Source organism: Oncorhynchus mykiss, chromosome 2 (assembly GCF_057628025.1).
Source record: "Oncorhynchus mykiss isolate SJ-2025 chromosome 2, ASM5762802v1, whole genome shotgun sequence".
NCBI classification, from domain to species: domain Eukaryota; kingdom Metazoa; phylum Chordata; class Actinopteri; order Salmoniformes; family Salmonidae; genus Oncorhynchus; species Oncorhynchus mykiss.
The window spans coordinates 40,660,388-40,685,799 of record NC_143023.1 but is presented as its reverse complement, the minus strand read 5'-3'; the positions used below and the strand labels follow the sequence as shown (position 1 = coordinate 40,685,799).

The 25,412-nt window shown below is 43.4% G+C and overlaps 1 protein-coding gene across 1 annotated transcript in view; it reads right to left on the bottom strand.

The window, feature by feature from the left end:
* Positions 1 to 13,091: 13,091 nt before the first annotated feature.
* The window catches only part of emc2 (ER membrane protein complex subunit 2), a 61,445-nt gene continuing 49,124 nt past the window's right edge, over positions 13,092 to 25,412 (bottom strand). Inside the window, exons 10-11 of the mRNA XM_036948451.2 lie at positions 24,840 to 24,944; positions 13,092 to 13,613 (exon numbers count right to left, since the gene is read on the bottom strand). Coding sequence (XP_036804346.1) covers positions 13,533 to 13,613; positions 24,840 to 24,944 — 186 coding nt within the window. The 3' untranslated portion in view covers positions 13,092 to 13,532. The remainder of the gene's footprint in view (positions 13,614 to 24,839; positions 24,945 to 25,412) is intronic.

Below are 25,412 nucleotides of genomic sequence, written 5' to 3'. Positions count from 1 at the left end.
ACACATGATTAGCAGATGTTAATGTGAGTGTGGAGTGCTTCTAGTTCCGACCATACAGTAATATCTAACAAGTAATCTAACAATTTCACAACAACTACCTTATACACACAAGTGTAAAGGAATGAATAAGAATATGTACATAAAAATATATGGATGAGCGATGGCCGAACAGCATAGGCAAGATGCAGTAGAAGGTATAAAGTACAGTATATACATATGAGATGAGTAATATAGGGTATATTATACACTGCTCAAAAAAATAAAGGGAACACTAAAATAACACATCCTAGATCTGAATGAATGAAATATTCTTATTAAATACTTTTTGCTCTACATAGTTGAATGTGCTGACAACAAAATCACACAAAAATTATCAATGGAAATCAAATGTATTAACCCATGGAGGTCTGGATTTGGAGTCACACTCAAAATTAAAGTGGAAAACCACACTACAGGCTGATCCAACTTTGATGTAATGTCCTTAAAACAAGTCAAAATGAGGCTCAGTAGTGTGTGTGGCCTCCACGTGCCTGTATGACCTCCCTACAACGCCTGGGCATGCTCCTGATGAGGTGGCGGATAGTCTCCTGAGGGATCTCCTCCCAGACCTGGACTAAAGCATCAGCCAACTCTTGGACAGTCTGTGGTGCAACGTGGCGTTGGTGGATGGAGCGAGACATGATGTCCCAGATTTGCTCAATTGGATTCAGGTCTGGGGAACGGGCGGGCCAGTCCATAGCATCAATGCCTTCCTCTTGCAGGAACCTCTGCCACACACTGCCACATGAGGTCTAGCATTGTCTTGCATTAGGAGGAACCCAGGGCCAACCGCACCAGCATATGGTCTCACAAGGGGTCTGAGGATCTCATCTCGGTACCTAATGGCAGTCAGGCTACCTCTGGCGAGCACATGGAGGGCTGTGTGGCCCCCCAAAGAAATGCCACCCCACACCATGACTGACCCACTGCCAAACCGGTCATGCTGGAGGAACGTTCTCCACTGCGTCTCCAGACTCTGTCACGTCTGTCACATGTGCTCAGTGTGAACCTGCTTTCATCTGTGAAGAGCACAGGGCACCAGTGGCGAATTTGCCAATCTTGGTGTTCTCTGGCAAATGCCAAACGTCCTGCACGGTGTTGGGCTGTCAGCAGAACCCCCACCTGTGGCCCTCATACCACCCTCATGGAGTCTGTTTCTGACCGTTTGAGCAGACACATGCACATTTGTGGCCTGCTGGAGGTCATTTTGCAGGGCTCTGGCAGTGCTCCTCCTGCTCCTCCTTGCACAAAGGCAGAGGTAGCGGTCCTGCTGCTGGGTTGTTGCCCTCCTACGGCCTCCACGTCTCCTGATGTACTGGCCTGTCTCCTGGTAGCGCCTCCATGCGCTGGACCCTACGCTGACAGACACAGCAAACCTTCTTGCCACAGCTCGCATTGATGTGCCATCCTGGATGAGCTGCACTACCTGAGCCACTTGTGTGGGTTGTAGACTCCGTCTCATGCTAGCACTAGAGTGAAAGCACCGCCAGCATTCAAAAGTGACCAAAACATCAGCCAGGAAGCATAGGAACTGAGAAGTGGTCTGTGGTCCCCACCTGCAGAACCACTCCTTTATTGGGGGTGTCTTGCTAATTGCCTATAATTTCCACCAGTTGTCTATTCCATTTGCACAACAGCATGTGAAATTTATTGTCAATCAGTGTTTCTTCCTAAGTGGACAGTTTGATTTCACTGAAGTGTGATTGACTTGGAGTTACATTGTGTTGTTTAAGTGTTCCCTTTATTTTTTTGAGCAGTGTATAAAGTGGCATTGTTTAAAGTGGCTAGTGATACATTTATTCCATCAACATATTAATTATTACAGTGGCTAGAGATTTGAGTCAGTATGTTGGCAGCAGCCACTCAATGTTAGTGATGGCTGTTTAATTAACAGTCTGATGGCCTTGAGATAGAAGCTGTTTCTGAGTCTCAGTCCCAGCTTTGATGCACCTGTACTGACCGCACCTTCTGGATGATAGCAGGGTGAACAGTCAGTGGCTCGGGTGGTTGTTGTCCTTGATTATCTTTTTGTCCTTCCTGTGACATCGGGTGGTGTAAGTGTCCTGGAAGGCAGGTAGTTTGCCCCCGGTGATGCTTTGTGCAGACCTCACTACCCTCTGGAGAGCCTTACGGTTGTGGGTAGAGCAGTTGCCGTACCAGGCGGTGATACAGCCCAAAAGGATGCTCTCGATTGTGCATCTGTAAAAGTTTGTGAGTGTTTTTGGTGACAAGTCAAATTTCTTCAGCCTCTTGAGGTTGAAGAGGCGCTGCTGCGCCTTCTTCACCACGCTGTCTGTGTGGGTGGACCATTTCAGTTTGTCCGTGATGTGTACGCCGAGGAACTTAAAACCTTCCACCTCTCCACTACTGACCCGTCGATGTGGATAGTGGGGTGCTCCCTCTGCTGTTTCCTGAAGTCCACGATCATCTCCTTCGTTTTGTTGACGTTGAGTGTGAGGTTATTTTCCTGACACCACACTCCAAGGGCCCTCACCTCCTCCCTGTAGGCCATCTCGTCATTGTTGGTAATCAAGCCTATCACTGTAGTGTCGTCTGCAAACTTGATGATTGAGTTAGAGGCGTGTATGGCCACGCAGTCATGGGTGAACAGGGAGTACAGGAGACAGCTGAGAACGCACTCGTGTGGGGCCCCAGTGTTGAGGATCAGCCGGATGGAGATGTTGTTTCCTACCCTCACCACCTGGGGGCGGCCCGTCAGGAAGTCCATGGGTCAAAACTATGTGGATTATACTTAAAGGTAACATATACACTCATGGGCTCAAGTCCTTGATAATACTCCATGAGAGAAGCAAAACTAAACACAAAGAAGCTCAACTGTGGTGATGCACAAGGTTAAAGCAAGCAGTAATGGTCTCAGAGTACTTAATAACCTCTATGGGATCGGTGTCCCTAAACCGGGACAGTTGTTGCTAATGTGTGCTAATGTGACTAGAATGATGTGGTAAACAACAGCCAACGTTCCGGGACATAGACATGTATAGAAATCTTAAATTCTTGTTAATCTAACTGCAGTGTCCAATTTACAGTAGATATTACAGTGATAAAATACCATTCTATTTTTTGAGGAGAGTGCACAACAACAAAACACTTTTAGCATGGCAACTGGTTTGATACATTCACCTCTGAAGGGATATAATGTACTTACATTCAGTAATATTTCTCTGATTTGTCATCCTGAGAGATAAAATGTAGCATAGTTTTGTTTGATAAAATCTATTTTTATATTGTAGGAACTGGGTTCTACAGTTTGAACCCCAGCTGTCTCTGAAAAAAAGGGTCCGGTCCTTTTAAATGCCAGAATCTCACAGTCTCTCTTTAAGAGTGACACTACAGTGTTTCCTCATGTGCAAGGGCTTAGGTGATGGGGGGACAAGGGGGACATGTCCCTCCCAAATAATAATAATTTGTTCGACTTTTATTTTGAAAAACTAGTTGCTAGATTCGCTGAAGTACTTTTCCCCCGCCCGTACTGACTGCTTCAATTGGACTCTCGGTTGTTACAAGCAGTGTGGCAGTGTGTGAGTGAGAGAAAATGCACTGTACAGCACCACCATCATTACTCACTGCACTGGGGAAAGTAATTGTTGTTGGCAACAGCAAAGTAAGTTCAACTACAAAGTGTATGAATGTGAATAAACTTTGATGTCAGAACATACGTCAGCAACTATGTGCAACCATATGCTTTCTCCTGTAGCTTTACATTTTTAGCTGTGCCAGGTTTTTATCTCTGGTTAATGCTGGGTGGGTAGTTCTGGCCCTGTGAAAACTGATAGTGAATGTTACAGCAGTCAAGAAGAGGAGAAGAAGAGGTCGTAAGAGTTGTTTCAAAGGAGGGCAAAGGGCTGTAAGTAAGGTACAACCCACACACCACCCCTGGCAAACTGGACGGCAAATTTTTTTTCAAGTCTTTCATTTCATTTAATCTCCGTCATGGGTCATGACGGTGTGTTCCATGTGTTAAGACTTTGTTTGGTGCTTTCATGATCATGGCAGGGGAGTGACAGCCATGAACAGACAGACAGGCAGCGAGGGAGAGAGAGGCCACAAACCAACAGGTAAGCTCATGAGAAGTGCCTCTCCAAGCTCATAGATTTCATAGACTGATGATCTGTCATAATATAGGATCTCTGATGAAATGATAGCAGCTTATGTCTAGAGGGTGTATTGCACGTGTTAACTTCATGTAGGAGAAAGGCAGCCGAGATATTTTATTTTTGATAATTGTGTAGTGGAGATAGATTTTCAGTTTGACGTTTCGTGCCCTTTTTTTCAACGTGTAATAACTGTATTATAAATTGGAAATATGAAGTTACATTTCAAACCATACAGTATGTACAGAAGCAGTAGTAACAACCTGACATAGCGGAAGTAAAACAAAATACTATCGGTAGCAGAGAACAAGGACAATTATGGTTGTTTAATTGAACGTACGGTCCCCCTTGGCCTTTGCAGATTTTGTCTGTATCATTTTGTCAACAGTCTAGCCCCCCCCCCCCCCTTATGGAGAACTCAATCGCCTCTTCAAATTCATTGTGGTGACATTGAAGCTCCACTGGATATGCTGAATGCACAACTTCTCCAACCAGAGCGCTTTCAGTCGTGTAATATTATCTCAAGACCGCGTGATGATATTACTTAAAAATATGACATTGAATTTACATTTTCTATGACTCATTGCCACTTTATGTTTTGAATCATAATTAATGATTGCTTAAGGGGATGGAATGGCCACCACAGTAAATGTGAGGCATTATACAATGCTTCGATTTTGGTGTTTTTCCAATGTTCCATGTTCCAATTAAATGTTTCCTGAGATTTTTTAATTATCATTTAATTTCAATGTTCCGTGTTTCACCCAGAGATACCCCTTGTGAAAATAATATATAATACATACATTAATTAAAGCTAATGAGAAATTCTGTAATATGATAACAAATGATCAACTAAATAGTCACCTCAAACGTCCCACAAACAAGTATTGAAGGCCAACTCTGAATGATATTCTAATAACTCAGCTGCATACTTGCATAGCATCCACTTGTTTAAAAAAAAATATATTTCTGCTAATTTCAACTCCATTTAAGTATCATTAGTGCCATTAAGAATATGCCTGGATATATATTTTGTAGTGTCTGTGCATGATTAGTATTCGTTATGTGAGCCTACAGAGTCTGGTTGAACACAATTGTGTCTATAAAAGGGTGCCATTGATAATGACTTTGAACAGTTTTTATATTCATTTTCAGACCAATGATTTAAAGTGTTCATTTGGTAGAGGACCCAACTCATAAAAAGAAGTTATTTCATTTCATTTTTCTAATGCCTTTCTATTATTGGCTCAGCATATGGCTAACCTTTCTCTTTGGACCTGCTATATTCTTTTTCTCTCTATAAATATGTTATTTTTCTCCCCTTATATTTCCCAAGACTAAAATATCCTTTCCAGACAGAACATTCCCGATCAGCAGTTCATAAAAAGTAATTGGAAATAGGAGGGAAAAAGGAAAAATATTTTGTGAAGACAACACATGCATAAAAGATCTTGCACACCCAGTCGGCACAATCACAGACAACAAATAAAATAAAATAAAATTGTATTTGTCACATGGGCCGAATACAACCTTACCTTGAAATGCTTACTTACAAGCCCTTAACCAATAATGCAGTTTTAAGAAAATAGAGTTAAGAAAATATTCACTAAATAAACAAAACTTTTTTTGAAGTAACACAACAAAATAACAATGAGGCTATATCAAATCACATTTTATTTGTCACATGCACAGAATACAACACCTTACCGTGAAATGCTTACTTACAAGACCTTAACCAACAATGCAGTTCAAGAAATATTTACTAAATAAAGTAAAGTAAATTTTTTTATCAAGAGTAACACAACAAAATACATAACAATAGTGAGGCTATGTGCAGGGGGTAGAAGGTGTTAAGGAGATAGGTGTGAGCCATGACCAGCCTTTCAAAGCACTTCATGGCTACCGACGTGAGTGCTACGGGGCAGTAGTGATTTAGGCAGATTACCTTCACTTTCTTGGGCACAGGGACTATGGTGGTCTGCTTAAAACATGTAGGTCTTACAGACTCAGTCTGAGAGAGGTTGAAAATGTCAGTGAAGACACTTGCAAGTTGGTCCACGCATGCTCTGAGTACACATCCTGGTAATCCGTCTGGCCCCGCGGCCTTGTGAATGTTGAACTGTTTAAAGGTCTTGCTCACATCGGCTACAGAGAGCGAGATCACACAGACATCCAGAACAGCTGGTGCTCTCATGCATGCTTCGGTGTTGCTTGCCATCTTAGTGAGCATAAAAAGCATTTAGCCCATCTGGTAGGCTCGCATATCTGGGCAGCTGGGCAACAATAGTATGATGGAGGTTTTAGAGTAGTATGAGTGTGTTATTGATAAGAACAAGCTTCTTAAATAATATACCATCAGTCAACATATCGTAAATTAAGAGCCAATGTGACAACAAGCACATCATCAACTAAATAAATCTTATTTAAAATCATAAAATGCTAGACAACAACAAGCTGTGAAGTTTCCAGCATAATAATTAGGGCCCTTGCTTTCATTAGTAATTGCAGCATCAGCCTGCCCCAGTGCGTAATTCTGTTCAAGGAATGAAGAGAAGAGTCCCTGCTACTGTCTCGGAGATAGAGACTAAGTTGAACCCATCACGATCACCTCGACTCTCCCCACAAACAGATGGTAGCATTTACCTCCTGCCAAGTTTACTGGGAGGAGAATGTGTGTGTGTGTGTTTGCGTAAGCGTGTGTATGTGCACCCACGCGTACACACACAGCACTAACAAAACTTTTAAAATCTCATCACTCGTCGCTCTGCTATTCATCTTGTCAGCCCAAAAAATAAATATGATTGTATGTCACCTCAATCAGAGGAACTCATCCTCTCTCAGAAGCAGATATCAGAGAGAGCGAGAGAGGAATGTTAGTTGCTATTTTTGCTACTTCTTATACACTCCCTGCCAAATATGTATCCAACAGAATATGTTTGGCAACCTTAGCATGCCATACAGTAACAGAGTGAATCAAATGCACACCATACACTGACAGAGAGTGGGGGAATTCATCACAGTCGAAGCAACCAACCGCTCTGTCATCCTAAGCTCTCCACAGTTTGTCCTGCAAATGTACAGTGAGCACAGTTGTTCGTCAATCTCGATCTTCAATTTCAACCCGATGAACAAATCACACAAAAGAGTAGCGGGTCCCGTCTGCTCAGACGAGATCTTTGGGGTTTGTCTTAAACTTTGTTGGGAATTAGCAGTGGCCAATTACCCCAAGAGACAGTGGAGGAGTTTGAATCTCTTCCACGGGGCGAGGTCTATAACCAGACTACTGATAAGTCAAACCATGCGTGTCCACAGATCCTCACGAGCCCATGTGGACGCCGTCAATAACGCTGTTGTTGGTTTTAGAGATTCGGAAAAAGAAGAAACACGTTATTGTAATGAAAAACAACAATACTCACATTTCCAGAGATGGGTGAGGGTTACTTCAGTGTGCTATTGAGGCCCCCAAAAAAGAGGTTAAAAAGATGATAAAGAAAAGCAGTCATGATGGAGGCAGGCAGGCGAGGCCTGCGACGTGTGGGTCCTGAGTGCAGCTGTCACAGTGAAATCAAAGCCTTGGGGAAGAAGTGTTCACATCAAAGGAGAAATTGGGGAAATATGGAGAAGAATTCCTGTCGTGTCCCATTGTTGCCATAAGGAATGAGGTCTGGCACACGGCCCTGGAACTCTTTTGACTCAAGCATTGTTGAAGCAGTGAAAGATATGTTACCCATACCTACCTACCTGGCTATGTTGTGTTGCGTTCTGTTGTGAGTTAAAATACTGACAAGGTGTCTGAAAAACAAAACACCCACCATGTTGGCGAGCAAACGTGTAACGGCTTGATGGCGCCATTCATAAAAGTGTTCTAGGTTACAGAAACCTCTCTCTCTATCCCCAACTCTCTTGACTATTCCATCCTCCCAGTATTTTTCTTATATCCAGCTCCGGGTACAACATATCCCTGTGGTTGCCGGCAACATTCACCCAGGAAGCTCAATCAGTAGCCGATCCTGCTTTTTCCTTATTTTTTGTAATTAGGTCTTAGGCCTTTTGTGGGGTAAGCCGCATGCCTTCTGGCCGAGAAGACGCTCTGAGAGAGGATTTGTGGTCTGCGAAGCCTGGGCTGGAAAGAACAACTGTCTACTGAAGCCAGCAGCCTGCCCCTTTCTATCTCTCTAATTCGGCACATGCCATGTGCTGTGACGGAGTGTGCAGACAGGATGCTGCTTGGGCATGGCATGTGGATGGCCAACCCATCACCACGGCCATGTGGAGCCCAACGCAGGGTCCAGCGACCAGACCAGAGCAGAGACAGGCCTCTAGAGGCCACAGAATATCTCCTGGCTGGAAGGATATGGCAGCCGTCTGGAGCCTCATGGTCAAGTGGCCTGGGAGACGAGCTGCGTTCAGAGCCAGTCTCATTTCCCAATGCAAAGCTCACAGTATCTCAGAAATGACCACACACACGCACAAAGAGATACACAAGCGCACACACATACACACTGGCTGTGAGTTGTCCTTTGGCTTTGAGAGAAAACTATTTCCCAGCATCATTGCCCTTTGAGAGTAAACTCAGTTTATTCAGAATCTGTGAATTGGCAGGGTTCTGAAAGGAGACATTGTGCAGCAACAGAGAAAGGTTAGCATTTAGTAATTTGCCAATTGACCTCACAGTTTCATTTTTGCAATGTTGCCATTTTATTATGCAATAGCGATCTCTTATTTTCCAATGTGGAAAGTTATGTGATACCTATCTTTTATACTGAAATAACCATACTCGCTACTAATGTCAAAACGCTGCGGTGTGGCATAGATTCCGTCTCAACTAGTTGAATGAGAAATTTACTCAATTCTAAACCCAACTCTGTGTTTTTCATGGCATGAAACTGGAGGGTCACTGGTTGTCAAAACAGATTTTCCGTCATATGTATTTCACCCTGGAAAACAAAGTTACTTGAAATCACAATAAGTTACTGACTTTTCAAGTGTATCTCTGTGTAAACAGATGCGCATAAATTGGGGGTAAATTTATTGTTGTGGAGCTAATATTCATAGATTCATGGCTCAGAACAATAGATTGAAAGCAGTCCTTTTTGTTGAGTTTTTGGGAGCAACATGCTGATCTTCTATGCTCTTTTCAAACGGGGTTTAAGCCTTTTCGTGTAGGTAAAACATGAATCTGATCACATCAGTAGACCAGGACCTCAAGATAAAATACTGCTTTTGATCCTCATGATAGGCCTGATTTAGACACGCAAGCCTGTGGAATCTTGGTCCGTACTGATAAGTCATTGAATAGCTTTATAGGAAAAAGTAATTCATGAATTGCGATGGCATTTGGGCATGTTTAAAAAAATATATATTTAAATGTATTTGGGTCCATCTTCCGTCTCTGAACTAATACCTTAATGACTTTACATAAAATGTACCATCATGATAACACTGTGCCACCAATAGGACTAGTAACACTAAAGACGGAAACATCAATGACACATTTTAGGTAATTGAGAAATTTCATAGGCCACAAATGGTCAAATCTGAGATCATTAACCCTTTAAAAATGATTTACTAAAGTGATATGATTAATAACTTTGCTCACATTTAAATTGAGTAACACCGATGACACTTCTTATTTAGACAGCATCTGCATCTGTGGGCATGTATGTTTCTGACAGACGAGCCCCTGACATCTCTCCACTTTGTCAGGTGTTATTTGAGCAATCCGTACTCGTTGGTCCCGGGGGTCTCCGTTCCTATCCAAACACTTTCATCACCTCGCTCTCACTCTGTGACTGGACAAGGCAGGATATAGCACCGCATGCCTCATCCATCTTTAGCAGTCCCAGCCTGCCCCCCCCCCCCCCCCCCCCCAAAAAAAACATAAAGAGGCGGATGGGCTCCCCGTTCCCCCGTTCACCCACCCCACTCCCTCACCTTGAGAAACTTCTCTCCAGACCTTACCATGGATGGCTGCTCATCCTCCACACCCTCGCCCGGCCCTCGCCTCGGTCCCAGAATCAACACGTTTCACTGCCCCGACAGATGGTTCACACAAAGCTACTCGAGAACATCCACTCATACTCATAGTTCACATTAATGATGACATCCTATTTTTTTCCTTCTCTTCAAGCCTGGCAGAAATATAATTTAGTATATGGATTTCTTTGGTTAAAAAAAAATAGATATGTATAGCATGGTTCAGGATTTTTTTTCTGAAGGTCTTCCAATCGTGTCTCTAGCTCCCGATCAAGACGTCCAATCCGTGGCTAGCGGAGTTCAGATATCATCCCGATCTTGACTGATGTTCTGGCCGAGGACGGCTAAGTCACAGTGTAAGCTCATCACAGAGCATTATCCACTTCAGCTGACCTGACCACCGTGGAGCCTGGATCCAATAGAGCCTCTAGACACTAGCAAGCCCTCTTCAAGCTAATCTCTTTGGGAATAAGGGATTACAGGCAACACTAATGGCTAATCCACTGCACTTTGTAACCCGCTGAGCAGAGCCAACAGTTTAGGGCAGACTGGGTTTCCCTTCCTGCTGCTGGTCTGTCTGGGAATCTTCACATTGCTGTGTGTGTGTGGTGCATAGCGGTGGACTGAACCTGACTCTACAGTACATGTAGAGTACAAAAAAACAAACAGAACAGGACTGTATAAGGCTGCATTTACACAGGCAGACCAAATCCAATCTTTTTCCACTAATTGGTCTTTTGACCAATCAGAACAGCTCTTTTGCACATGATCAGAATTGGGCTGCCAGTGGAAACACTTCCAAAAAAATACTTTCCGCGTTCACGTGCTAGTAGGAACTAGGAAACTCGTACATTTCTGAATTGCTATCTGGTTGTAGTTATACACGTTCAACCAGTTAGCAAGTCGTACATTTCAGTTTCCTAGTTCCGACTAGTGTGTGAACGCGGCAGCTGACTTGGTGGGAGTGCATTTATACAGGATTAGGCATTTCCTTTATGCGTCATGTAATTTCTACCTTTTGACAGACTTATTAATTAGACCATTTTCATATCCATGGGTCTGTAATTGATCTTGATCCTTACATATAAGATGTTTATCAAGATAGGCTAACACTTCAAATGTATTATAATGTGTAGGAAAGAACTTCTGATGAGAGTGTAACCTTGCATTCCGACACTCATATTCATTACTCCATATTCTCTGAACTTCTTCCTTGAACTCCCAGAAGTTCTTTAAGTTCTACCTCCAGACTACAGATGGCACTATTGCATCAGTCACTATTGGACAGTGTCTCCGTGTCAATACATTGAGGTGATCATTCACACATTACTAGGATTGACAATGAGCCTTTATGGACCATTTACAGGCATTTAATTACCCTCACCACAAGAACAGACCTAGTTGCCTGGGTCAGCAAGTAAATTACATCCTCTCTCAAATTAAACATCCCTTTAGCTCTTCAAAGGTGTCATTTACCTTCAGGGAATCCTGTAAAAGTGACCACTATCAGTTTATGCTCAGAAAAAGTCCCTTGGCTTTCATTGGTTCTGCCAGATTCGTGTTCAAAATCAAAGGCAGACACGTCATACACTGACCAGGGTATTAAAAACTGGGGGGAAAATGGCTTTCTCCACGTCGGCTTAGAGCGCCGCGACCTCTTTAAATCCCAAAGCTGTCCAAGAAAGGCAATAAACTCAACGCTCAACTTTTCCATCAGTCTGCGAGTTGAAATTATGAGACAATTGCTGCGACTTAATAAACAAAAAGCGATGGAAGTACCAGCTGACCCTGCACGGGTGAGCGAGAAACAAGACATTCATTTGGACCAGCCCGGGTCCGACAATCACAAATGAGTGTGGTATAGGAAACCAGACCTCCTTTTCACAGCATTAATATCTATTTTTTCCCCTTCAGTTATAAACGTTCCCAGTGGTGTAAAGTACTTAAGTAAAAATACTTTTAAGTACTCCTTAAGTAGTTTTTTGGTGGTATCTGTACTTTACTATTTATATTTGACAACTTTTACATTTCCCCTGACACCCAAAAGTACTCGTTACATTTTTAATGCTTAGCAGGACAAGACAATTGTCTAATTCACACACATCAAGAGAACATCCCTGGTCATCCTAACTGCCTCAGAATTGGCAGACTCATGAAACACAATTGCTTCATTTGTAAATTATGTCCGAGTGTTGAACTGTGACCCTGGCTATCCGTAAAGAAATTAAAAAACAAGAAAAGGGTGTCGTCTGGTTTGCTTAATATGACATTTTAAATTATTATTATTTTTGATACTTAAGTACATTTAAACCCAAATACTTTTGGACTTTACCTCAAGTAGTATTTCACTGGGTGACTTTTACTTGAGTCATTTTATTTCAAGGTATCTTTACTTTTACTCAAGTATGAAAATTGGGTACTTTTTTCCACTACTGAACGTTCTCAGATTCATGAATTTGATTTGTCTGTGTTTTTTAATTACTGGCAGCCAGTCCGTGTGCTCTGGGTCTCCCTAAACTGAAATGACAGAGGTGTTCTCCCGCGCCACTGAGCATTGCAGTTACAGAGCCCTTATGGTGTCTGGGTAATTGAAGGGCGGGATTCACAGCTGGATCCAGTGTGAGAAGCAAAGGCCTTTAGCCTCGCTGCTGCCCGTTTAATGACACCTCTCCCGCTCACTGGAAAATGGTTTAAGCAGACTGCTCTAGTGGTGCTGATTGCTCTGCTGTTGCTACTGGTGGGGTAGAGTGGTTAGAGTGGATGGGGCTCAATCACCATAAGTTCAGAGAAAGCTTACAGAGGATTTTATCATTATTATCATCATAAAAGTAACGAATCCGCCGTTATCATTAACAGTTGAGCCAATGTACTGATAAGATTGGTCCTATACACAAAACCTAATAGGACCCAGGAAAAACCAAAAAGACCAACCCACTGAAATGAGAAAATTTGCTCCAGACAACAAACAATTCAAACCTTTATTAAGACATCTGGATGGACTGACAGAGAAAAAAAAAAAACTATAGTTTAGATAAAAAACATTTGATTTTATTTCATTTACAGACGAGGGCCTAGCTGCATACAGACGGACCTGTCTCAGCCCTCTCATTAGCATTTATTACAGCCTCTTCTCTACTCACATCTCAGTCCCTGATCACAATGCGGGAGCATCCTCTACCTGTCGTACATCTCAAATGTCACCCTATATCTCATATAGTGCACAATATTTGCACTATATAGGGCTCCAGTCCTGCTTTAAATCATCTAATAACAGGGGGAGGGGAGGTGGTGGTCGAGTCTGGAGGGGGGGGGGGGTGCACAGCAATGAGCCAACAGAGCTGCCTTGTTGAGCCATGTAGAACAGGGAGGGGGGGGGGGGGGGGGTGTAAGAGTTGGGGGTGGGGCCTAGGACATGGTGATGGACTCCAGCATCTCCTCCACGGCCTTCACGGAGCATTTGTTCTCCTTTGTCCCGCGACCGGCCAGCTGCATGACAGAGAGAAGAGAAAAAAACATCAGCTCATCACATCTTTAAAGAGACCAAAGCACGGGGCTGGCTGAAGGAGAGCCAGCCAAGCCAAAACACTAGCGCACACTTAGTGTCACGATAACCTCATAGCCCCATATCACGCTCCACCACATCAGGTTGAAACAGACTAAACAAAACAGAGTATACCACACATTGGGAACACCTTCCTAATATCGAGTTGCCCTCAGAACAGCCTCAATTCGTCGGGGTATGGACTCTACAAGTTGTTGAAAGCGTTCCAAAGGGATGCTGGCCCATGTTGACTCCAATGCTTCCCACAGTTGTCAAGTTGGCTGGATGTCCTTTGGACAATTCTTGATTCACACGAGAAACTGATGAGCATGAAAAACCCAGCAGCGTAACAGTTCTTGACACAGACCGGTGCGGCTGGCACCTACTACCGTACCCCGTTCATAGTCACTTAAATCTTGTCTTGCACATTTATCCTCAATGACACACACACAATCCATGTCTCAATTATCTCAAGGCTTAAAAAACATTCTTTAACCTGTCTCCTCCCTATCATCTACACAGATTGAAGTCGATTTAACAGGTGACCTCAATAAGAGATCATAGCCTTCACCTGGATTCACCTGGTCAGTCTGTCATGGAAAGCAGGTGTTCTTAATGTTTTGTATACTCAGTGTATATAACTCCACAGCATAAATGGGGAAACGTTGGAATGTCACACCAGCAGCCTGACAAACCTAGAATGATAACTTGACAGAAACAAATGAAGCACCATGATGAATAAAGATTGGTCATGTGCAATTCCAGAGTGACTAACGGGGCCAAGAGAAGAGAAGCCCCACCTGGAGTCAGGGATGTTCCTGGCCTGTTGCAAAAAAGCCGGGTGTCTGTGTGTGAGGAGGGGGAGAGGTGAGAGAGAGGGAGGGCCAGGACATCCTGATGACTCATTGTCTCACGGCCCCTCGCCTGGACAGCCCCAAACAAACCCATAAAGCATTGCTACTAATCTCTGCCTCCCTCTCTCCGTGTGTGTGTGTGTGTGGCCAGACTGGACTTCCTCTGTGACTCACACACACAGCCCCTCAATCGCCCAATTAAACCACAATCAGCCCTGCTATTATCGGGACTCAGGAGGGGGTCCTCTCCTCTCAGCCCTGTCCCCAAACTACAGAGACTAAGAGAACCTAATTTAGCCACACTAGGCTAGGACATGTCCCCTGCAACAACACCCACAGGGACTTGGCATTAGTGAGTTGTGCGGTAGACTACACCTCTGTTCTCATTATAATAACTGCTACTTGGGCACAGGGACAGCAGCGTCTGTGTGTGTCTTGTGTGTGAGTGTAAGGCCACATCTGCTGCTGGGCGGAGAGCACACAGACAAGTCAGAGCAACGCATCGGAGGACATCTTTGGCCTTTTCTCAATAAAATCATTATGAAAACCACACTATAAACTGGGTGGTTCGATCCCTGAATGCTGATTGGCTGAAAAGCAGTGGTATATGACAAAACATTTATTTTTACTGCTCTAATTATGTTGGTAACCAGTTTATAACCGCAATAAGGCACCTGGGGGGGGGGGGGTGATATATGGCCAATATACCACAACTAAATGTTGTTAATAAACCCTACAGGAAACCCCTACAGTTCAGGCTATAAAATAATGTGTGTCATTTCGTACTTGCTGCCCATACGAGTCCTATGATTCAACAAAGACGCTCTCCGGATGCACTGTGTGTCGAGACAGCACATTTTAGAAGCAGGCTGAATTAATTCCGCAATCATGTCATTCATTGCTGATCAGAGATAGTTACTCCATCATTGCTAAATATCGGTTACATTTTCTTATAAATCTTTACATAGTGGCACAGCACCCCTCTTGTTTGGAGAGAACCCTGGCATACTGACCATACCTTGGTTAATATCCTGGGACTCTATTTGTTACGTTCCCCTGCAAGAAAACCAAAAATGTCACTCAAACAGAAGGGTGAACTGACAAAGAGTCACTGACAACAACTAAAACGAAACAGGTGGAGTTTTAGGAGGGGTTCTAAAAGACACTCATTGGGGTGTCCACTGAAAGTTGCATATCAACAACTGGGACCTAAAAGACACTCACCATGAGTTCCCCACTAAATTTGCCCACTAAGTGTCAAAAAAAAAGATTAACCCACACCAAAATTAAAGACAGGAAGCAAACCAAAAAGGTGGAGCAAAACGAAAATCAGGGAATTCAGATAGAGGATTGTTTGCTTCGAAATCAAAATAGGGAGAGCCAACTAAAGGTGTTAACCGTCCACATCTATCAAGACAACTGGAGCACTGGGCCAGCCACTCTTAAATAGCATCTGGGCCAGCACAGGTGAAATACCTTCCAACTAACAAGATGGCAACCAGCACAGGTGTAACAATGGCGGCAATCGATGCGCCCTGCGTGCGAACAAGCTAAAGACCAACCTCATAACATAAATGGGAAAATCAAAACCTGTAACACCTTCCCCCTTCAGACTACAAATATATCCTATAGTTGCTCACCACCAACAGAAAACAACTTCTATTGCACAACATAACCAACATAAAGGCATCACTACTAAAAATGAGTCGCCTTCTCCAATATAAACATGGCGTCTACTGACTGTCAATTAAATACAAGACAAAACAGCCCCCTCAATTTTATTTCCTATAGTTGCCTAACACACAAGTGTTTTCGAAAAACTCACATATGCTTCTATAACTCTCATCCCCTTCGAACGAGCACAACCAAAACAAAACTGGTCTCCAAAACGGCAAAATGTGCAGTCAAAATCAATTGTGAGCCGGGGCTACACACGGTCTAAACACAAAACGTATCGACTGCCCATCCTTGAAAACCAAATCAGCAACCAAGTTGTCCTGACCACGGACATTTCAAAGGGAAAGTCCTGTAATATACATACCAACTTTCCTCTCTTGATGTTCCTTAGTGGAATGGAAAAGTGTGTCAGCACACATGATCAAATCAAAATGGATTTGTCACATGCGCCGTATACAACAGTGAAATGCTTACTTTACAAGCCCTTAACCAACAATGCAGTTCAAGAAATAGATGGTTAAGAGAAACTGGTTACCAGTTGGGGCAAAAGACCAACAAAATCCACCAGAACCCTGCTGAAAGGTGAGTCAAAAGCAAGAATAGCTTGCAACCGGTACAGCTTGGTTCGGTTTACCCGTCCACTGGAAAACGCAACAGGATTTACAGTAAGAAAAAAACATCCTGTTTCAGACCAGATGTTCTTATCCAAAATACAGTCACACATCTTGTTGACCCCAAAATGGCCTGCCATACTACCATCATGAGCAGAGGGCTGCCTTAATCGAAGTTCATGTCAGAATTTGTTTTTCCGAACAAAAGGGCTTTACTACAGACAAAAATACTCCTCACTTTCATCAGCTGTCTGATTGGCTGGTCTCAGACGATCCTGCAGGTGAAGAAGCCAAATGTGGAGGTCCTCGGCTGGCAAGGTTTCACGTGTTCTGCGGTTTTGAGGCCGGTTGGACGTACTGCCTAATTCTCTTAAACGATGTTGGAGGCGACTTATGGTAGAGACATTAACATTTAATTCTCTGGCAACAGCTTTGGTGGACATTCCTATAGTCAGCATGACAATTGCACTCCCCCAAAACTTCCGACATTTGTGGCATTGTGTTGTGTGACAAACCTGCACATTTTAGAGTGTCCTTTCATTCTCCTCAGCACAAGGTACACCTGTGTAATGATCGTGCAGTTTAATCAGTTTCTTGATATGCAACACCTGTCAGGTGGATCGATTATCTTGGCAAAGGAGAAATGCTCATTGACAGGGATGTAAAACAAACTTGTGCACAACATTTGAAAGAAATAAGCTTTCTGGGATCTTTGATTTCAGCTTATGAAACCAACATTTTACGTTGCATTTATATTTTCATTCAGTATAGTTTAGGTGTAGTTTGGATGGGCCATCAGCTGTGCACTTTGACTGGCAGTGAATGACTGGGCAGGGTGGATAAAAATGACATGTCCTTTTAAAACACAAATTCTGTTTGTGATATTAAGATTCTAACAACGACAGAGTAATTAAAAAAGTTTATTTGTTTTCACTACCTCCCGGGTGGCGCAGTGGTAAAGGGCGCTGTACTGCAGCGCCAGTTGCACCACCAGAGACTCTGGGTTTGCGCCCAAGCTCTGTCGTGGCCTAGCGTCGTCCGGGTTAGGGAGGGTTTGGCTGGTAGGGATATCCTTGTCTCATCGCGCACCAGCGACTCCCGTGGCGGGCCGGGCGCAATGCGCGCTAACCAAGATGCCAGGTGCACGGTGTTTCCTCCGACACATTGGTGCGGCTGGCTTCCGGGTTGGAGGGCATTGTGTTAAGAAGCAGCGCAGCTTGGTTTGGTTGTGTATCGGAGGACGCATGACTTTCAACCTTTGTCTCTCCCGAGCCCGTACGGGAGTTGTAGCGATGAGACAAGATAGTACCGTAATTGCTGGACTATTAAGCGCACCTGAATATAAACCGCACCCACTGAATTATAAAAAAATATGTATTTTAGCCGCACATAAGCCACAGGTGCCTACCGGTACATTGAAACAAATGAACTTGGTCACTATCTTCCTCCTCCTGTGCACTGAAACCACTGAAGTCATCTCCTTCGGTGTCGGAGTTGAATAGCCTCAGAATTGCTTCATCCGATGTTGGATCGTTTTCATTGTCGCCCTCGTCACTTTCATCCAGAGGCAAATACCCCGCTGAGCTCATGCTGCCCCTTCAACATGCAGCAGTCCAGCCTTTCGAAACCCGTTGATGATAGTGGATTTTTTGACAATGCTCCACGCTGTCAGGACCCACTGGCAGACTTGACCATAAGTTGCTCTTCGCATGCGGCCCGTTTTAGTGAAGGATTTCTCCCCACTTGTCATCCAAGCCTCCCACTGAACAAGGAGCGCCACCTTAAATGCACGATTTACACTGATGTCGAGTGGCTGCAAATACTTTGGGCCATCTGCTTTTCTTCCCTCTGAAAGCTTTTATTGTCTTTTTGCACTGAGTCAGTTCCTCACGCTGCTGTTTCCAACGTCTTATCATCGACTCATTAAGGCCAAGCTCCCGTGCAGCAGCTCTATTTCCTTTTCCAACAGCCAGATTGATCGCCTTCAACTTGAAAGCTGCATCATATGCATATCTCCGTGTCTTTGCCATGATGAGGGTGACAAAATTACTAGCGTAATCAGAATGATGGGAAGTTTGAGCGCGCTCGATTTACGTCACATTATGTGACGGTGCTCAGTTTTTTGGCGGCATGAATCTTGTGAAAGCGGGAAAAATCCATAAATTAGCCGCGTCATTGTATAAACTGCGAGGTTCAAAGCGTGGGAATAAAGTAGCGGCTTATAGTCCGGAAATTACGGTAGCTAAACAATTGGATACCACGAAATTGGGGAGAAAAAGGGGTAAAAAAAAATAATAAATATGACGCTATCAGGACTTCTCTCCTCTGGGTTCTTTACATGTCAAAGCCGGACCCTTTCAGTTTTCAGTAATAAAATGTTTAACGGCCTTGCCCCAGTCGCTTTGACCCCATTGTGGCGTTTGCTTCCACAACACCACTCACTTGCCGCCTTTCTTCGCACTGTGGTATGACAATCACCAGGTACAGTGAGTGGGTAATAAAAACGGCTGACACGAGTAACCCTTTAAAGCCCCCATCAAATCAGTCAGCACAAACAGTCAGGCCAGCCCTGCGGAGGCCCACAACGTTCCACAGCGGCTCCCTTTCAAATAGCCCAGTGCCCATTTAAAAAGGAGGAGAAAAAAAACACTCAGAGTTGGAGTTAAGAGTCAAGTCAACCTTGCGCCTTGTCATTTTTCCTCTCACACGCAGGGTGGGGTCCCGCTGCTCTGCTGCCCCTGCCATTACCAGCCAACTTAAAACAAAACACAGCCCAACCGGTTGCTAGCCGGGCCCCTCTTCCTGTTCCCTGGCTGATAAGGGTGTGGCTCTGGCTCAGAGTGGAGACCAAACACACATATGGTATTTTCCCTTGTGCATTTACTCAAAAAACCAAATAGAAACACTTAAAATGTTAATACACTGCTCAAAAAAAGGGAACACTTAAACAACACAATGTAACTCCAAGTCAATCACACTTCTGTGAAATCAAACTGTCCACTTAGGAAGCAACACTGATTGACAATAAATTTCACATGCTGTTGTGCAAATGGAATAGACAACAGGTAAATTATAGGCAATTAGCAAGACACCCCCAATAAAGGAGTGGTTCTGCAGGTGGGGACCACAGACCACTTCTCAGTTCCTATGCTTCCTGGCTGATGTTTTGGTCACTTTTGAATGCTGGCGGTGCTTTCACTCTAGTGCTAGCATGAGACGGAGTCTACAACCCACACAAGTGGCTCAGGTAGTGCCAGAGAACACCAAAATTGGCAAATTCGCCACTGGCCCCCTGTGCTCTTCACATATGAAAGCAGGTTCACACTGAGCACACGTGACAGAGTCTGGAGATGCCGTGGAGAACGTTCTGCTGCCTGCAACATCCTCCAGCATGACCGGTTTGGCGGTGGGTCAGTCATGGTGTGGGGTACCATTTCTTTGGGGGGCCACACAGCCCTCCATGTGCTCGCCAGAGGTAGCCTGACTGCCATTAGGTACCGAGATGAGCTCCTCAGACCCCTTGTGAGACCATATGCTGGTGCGGTTGGCCCTGGGTTCCTCCTAATGCAAGACAATGCTCGACCTCATGTGGCTGGAGTGTGTCAGCAGTTCCTGCAAGAGGAAGGCATTGATGCTATGGACTGGCCCGCCCGTTCCCCAGACCTGAATCCAATTGAGCACATCTGGGACATCATGTCTCGCTCCATCCACCAACACCACAGACTGTCCAGGAGTTGGCGGATGCTTTAGTCCAGGTCTGGGAGGAGATCCCTCAGGAGACGATCCGCCACCTCATCAGGAGCATGCCCAGGCATTGTAGGGAGGTCATACAGGCACGTGGAGGCCACACACACTACTGAGCTTCATTTTGACTTGTTTTAAGGACATCACATCAAAGTTGGATCAGCCTGTAGTGTGGTTTTCCACTTTAATTTTGAGTGTGACTCCAAAACCAGACCTCCATGGGTTGATAAATTTGATTTCCATTGATCATTTTTGTGTGATTTTGTTGTCAGCACATTCAACTATGTAAAGAAAAAAGTATTTAATAAGAATATTTCATTCATTCAGATCTAGGATGTGTTATTTTAGTGTTCCCTTTATTTTTTTGAGCAGTGTACATTTTCCACACCCACGATGTTGAGCTTAATATTGTAAAGTGTGCCTGATTGATTGATTGACAACACTTAGTGTTAGAAAACCAACACAGTTAAGTGTTCTTGATTAATCAACACCCCAAGTGTTAGATACTAGTGATGCACCGATTACATTTTTGTCTGATAGCGATATCCAATATTTTCCTTGCCAAAAGAAAAACGATACCAACACCCGATATTTAAAATTATAGCGGCCTTATAAGCATTCTAGTACAGTTAAATAGTTAACATACACACATGGACACAGCGGTCTAAAGCACTGCATCTCAGTGCAAGAGGTGTCACTACAGTCACTATCTGGCCGTGATTGGAAGTCCCATAGTGCGGCGCACAATTAGTCCAGCGTCGTCCGGGGTAGGCTGTCATTGTAAATAAGAATTTGTTCTTAACTGATTTGCCTAGTTAAATAAAGATTAAACACACACTGACCAAAATGTTATTTTGTTGGCATTTACACATGTCCCCATTACCAGTGAAACATAATCAAAACCTATTTCTTTCACTTACTTGCTGTGCTGTTTCGTTGTTCATTTGTTCAGTCCTTTCATTCTCAACCAGGATTTCTATGGAACGTCGTTTGGGTCTTTGCGTGTCAAAAAATATACTATCTAACACTAATTGACATGTCAAATAAGCCTGTTGACCGATCAGGACCTGAATATGACTGTACGTCACATTTAATGAGTTCATATATTTTTTACATAGTTATTACACTATCACTCATATCACAACAATTCATCGATACGCATGTTATGATGCTGGTATGATCTTCCCCAAAAACATAGCAAAACCACAATCTGTTTCATTAGCTATATAATAAGCTAAGTGCCACCTAAAATAACCCTAATTTATAAGACTGTTCTTATTTGATTAATGGTGGTCGGACCCATCTATGTGAAGCTAGCCAAAATAGTGGACTTAGCAGTTAGCCTTCAAAATAAAAGCACGACATAATTCTACTATTTGTATTCATTTGCATCACTGTCAATGACATACTTTTATATTGAAGGCAAACCGCACATTCCACTATTGTGCCTAATCCTGTGGCTAGCTTCACAACACATAACCCGGTCTGGTCGAGCCTCACTAGCCAGATTAAGCTAGCTGGCTGCTTATAATGTTAGCTTGAGACAACAGAGTTAAGTAGCTGGCTAGCTATTTATTTTCATGAACTGAAGTACAATTTCAATAGCCGAAACAACAAGTGGCAACCTAGTTAATACTTACTCACAAGGATTCCTAAATCATTGCTAATAATAATAATAATGACTTTTACTGGTCATTTAAGTTCCACTCAAATCTTACATGATTCAACACAGGCACAGTAACAAAAAAAGATATCAGAGCGGGCCTTGTGGTCTTAAGTCAACACATTAGCTGAAATCTACCCAAACAGTAAGAGACTGAATTGAGGTGCAGTGTCTGCCCCCCCCCCCCCCCCCCCCCCCCCGGTCAAAACCATTCTCAGTACAGCCGTGGCCTCAGAGGGTAAGTAGGGTGGTTCGCATAGACCAAGGGGAGGATACAGTAAGGACTCAAGGGTATGCAAGGGATTAAGTTATTGCATAGCATGGGTAGGTAAACCTGGTCCTGAAGTGCCACTGCAGGATTCCGTCCCAAACAGTCATGCACCACTAGGGCTGTGGTGGTCATGACATTTTGGCAGCTGGTTATTGTCAAGACTGCTGGTCTCAAGGTAAATTACCGTTAATTAACAAACATGTTAGGCATCCTCCAGGACTCCATGCATACAAGCCGCTGACCTTTGGAACATCTACATTCTACAAAAAGTCAAATCAATCCATTTAATATACCCCAACACAAATCCATTATTTATTTTTGGCAGGTCTAAAGAAACATTATGATATGAACAAAATGTATTTCAGAAGAACCGAATATGAGTCGGCCTACTGTATGTTATCTGGCTGTACGATGTTATGATTTTATTGTAAGTATAATATAATTGAACTAAAATAGAAAGGACAGTGCGCATATGAAGTGGCTATGTTGGGCGTAAAAGTGATAATTGAAACAGGTCCTAAACTCTATATTTAGAGTTAGTTGTGAATGATTCAAACCTTAGAAATCAAAACATCTATGGGCTGCATGATGAAACTACAGGCTATTGAATATATATATATATATATATATATATATATATATATATAAATTTATTTTATTGCTAAAAAAACTTTGCCATTCCTTGCCTCAGGCTGAACACCCTGTTCTCTCATCAAGTGATCATATATCACCCATCAGACTTTTCTCAATTAAATCTTCACTAATATGTCAAATTGGTTTTGACTTAGAATGGCCCATTATCAAATGGGTAGTGGAAGGGGGGAAAAAAGACAAGTCACCCATATGCACTTGGATAGCGAATGGAGGCCGCTTTCCCGCAGTTAAATCATGCCGGGTAGGCTACTCCAGTTTAATAGTGGAGCAGCTGAGCAATGCGCCTAAATACAGTAGCAGCTGGGATCCTCCTCTTTTTAGTGGCAACCATCAAAACTCTGCTTTCACATGGGATTGCATATAGAAATGTCTGGACTTATAAGAACACGCATCAACCATTGTTTGAGGAACATACAGCCTCTCACTGCGTGACAGGTAATACTCCGCCCAAACCCTGTATGCCATGGGATCTCCAACTTGTGTTCCTGCAGTTACTAAGTGTTCATTTGGGAAAACAAGTGAAATCAGTTCGAGAACATCGATAGTAACATGTTTTCACAACGAAACATATTTAATTAAACTGTTGACAGCTCCCCATTTCTGCTCGTTCGAGAAAGGAATGAAGGAGAGAAGAGGACATGGAAATGCACAGTGGTGAGATATTCTGTAGCTAAAAAAGGTAAATGTACCAGCCAATTGATTATGAAAATAGAAGAAAAAAAAAATCAAATTCACGATAATTGTAGGCTAACTCTGTAAGCCGCCCTGCACAATCAATGAACCAACACCATCGCCTAAGCCTATACACTCTCTCCCAGACTCATGGATAGAACGTTTGGAGCACCGCAATGGTAACCAGTCCATCCAGTATGCATAATAATACAGTCCACACTCAGTGGATTTGTTTCAATTTGGGAAGAATCGGCTAGAAAAATGTACAAAAGACATAAAATCCTATGCTTTTCATTTTTTAAAATTCTGCCTTGCATAATATGCGGTAGGCTATGTCTTGTATAATGGCACAATCATTATTTTAATTCAGGTTTCTTTTTCGGGCATAGGCTCATACATAGGCAAATGTTTATGCATAAGCTGTAATATATGTATGGGTGTCTTACATGTGACCTCTTAATGCTTTGAATTAATCATCACCTTAGAAAGCGCTGTCCATTTCGTTGTGTTTGGCTTTGAAACAACATCCACAACGACCATGTTTTCACTCAGTTTCAACCTGTTGTTAAACTTCTTTCTTCAAATTGACCATCACAGAGGTGAAATATTTTTCCTAACAGTGCGTTTTAAAAGCATGACTGTTTTGATGAATATGGTCTCCGCAACAGCCCTAGGCACCACACCTAATTCTGCCAATAACCTCACCAACAGTGATTGGCTAGATTAATCTCAATCAAATACATGAAGTGCCTGTGGCAGTACAGAACCAAGATTGACTACCCTTGTGGTATAAGAACAGTAAAGTGGTAAAGGCAAGTGGGAAAGGTCCCATGTGGCTCAATCGGTATAGCATGGCGCTTGCAACACCAGGGTTCTGGGTTCGATTACCACGGGGGACCAGTATGGGGGAAAAAAAGTAGGAAAATGTATGCACTTTACTGTAAATCGCTCTGAATAAGAGCTAAATGACTAAAATGTAAATAGTGTAGCTTTCATTATTAAAGTAGACACCTGGCATAACTCACCTGATAGGCTCGGTTGATTTGATTGGTGGCCCAAGTAGCATACTTCACATTGGCCTTTTTCACCGTGGCGTTCACTTTGGGGCTGGCAGCAATGTGGCTTGCTGACTACACAGGGGAAGAAGAAGGGAGTGGAAAGCAAGGGAGAGAGGAAAGAGGAGAGGAAAGAAAGAAAGGTGTCGTCATATCAAAATCGCAATAAAAGCATAATTGAGATGAATGTGCAACCAATTCCACCGTGGGCAGGACGAGAAAAAATTGGCCCGACGACACGTAAAAAACGTGAACAGAAGAGGAAAAAGTGAGTGCTTTATTTAATTCCCCAGCCCCCAAGGGCAGTATCACCTAATGGGCCCTAATTTCTCCAACACCATAGATAGCCGGTGATGACAGGGCCCGGCATGTCTTCAGTATGTCTTCAGAACCCGCGGTGCTGTGGCGAGCGAAGCGCGATGTGAATCATGCTCTCTGCCCGCCCTAGCTCCCCTCAGAACCACAAAACCCATGTCTTTCCCATGCTACTGCCATCGTCTCCGAAGTGCAAACCCCACTAGGCTTGAACGGGCAGCACTTCAA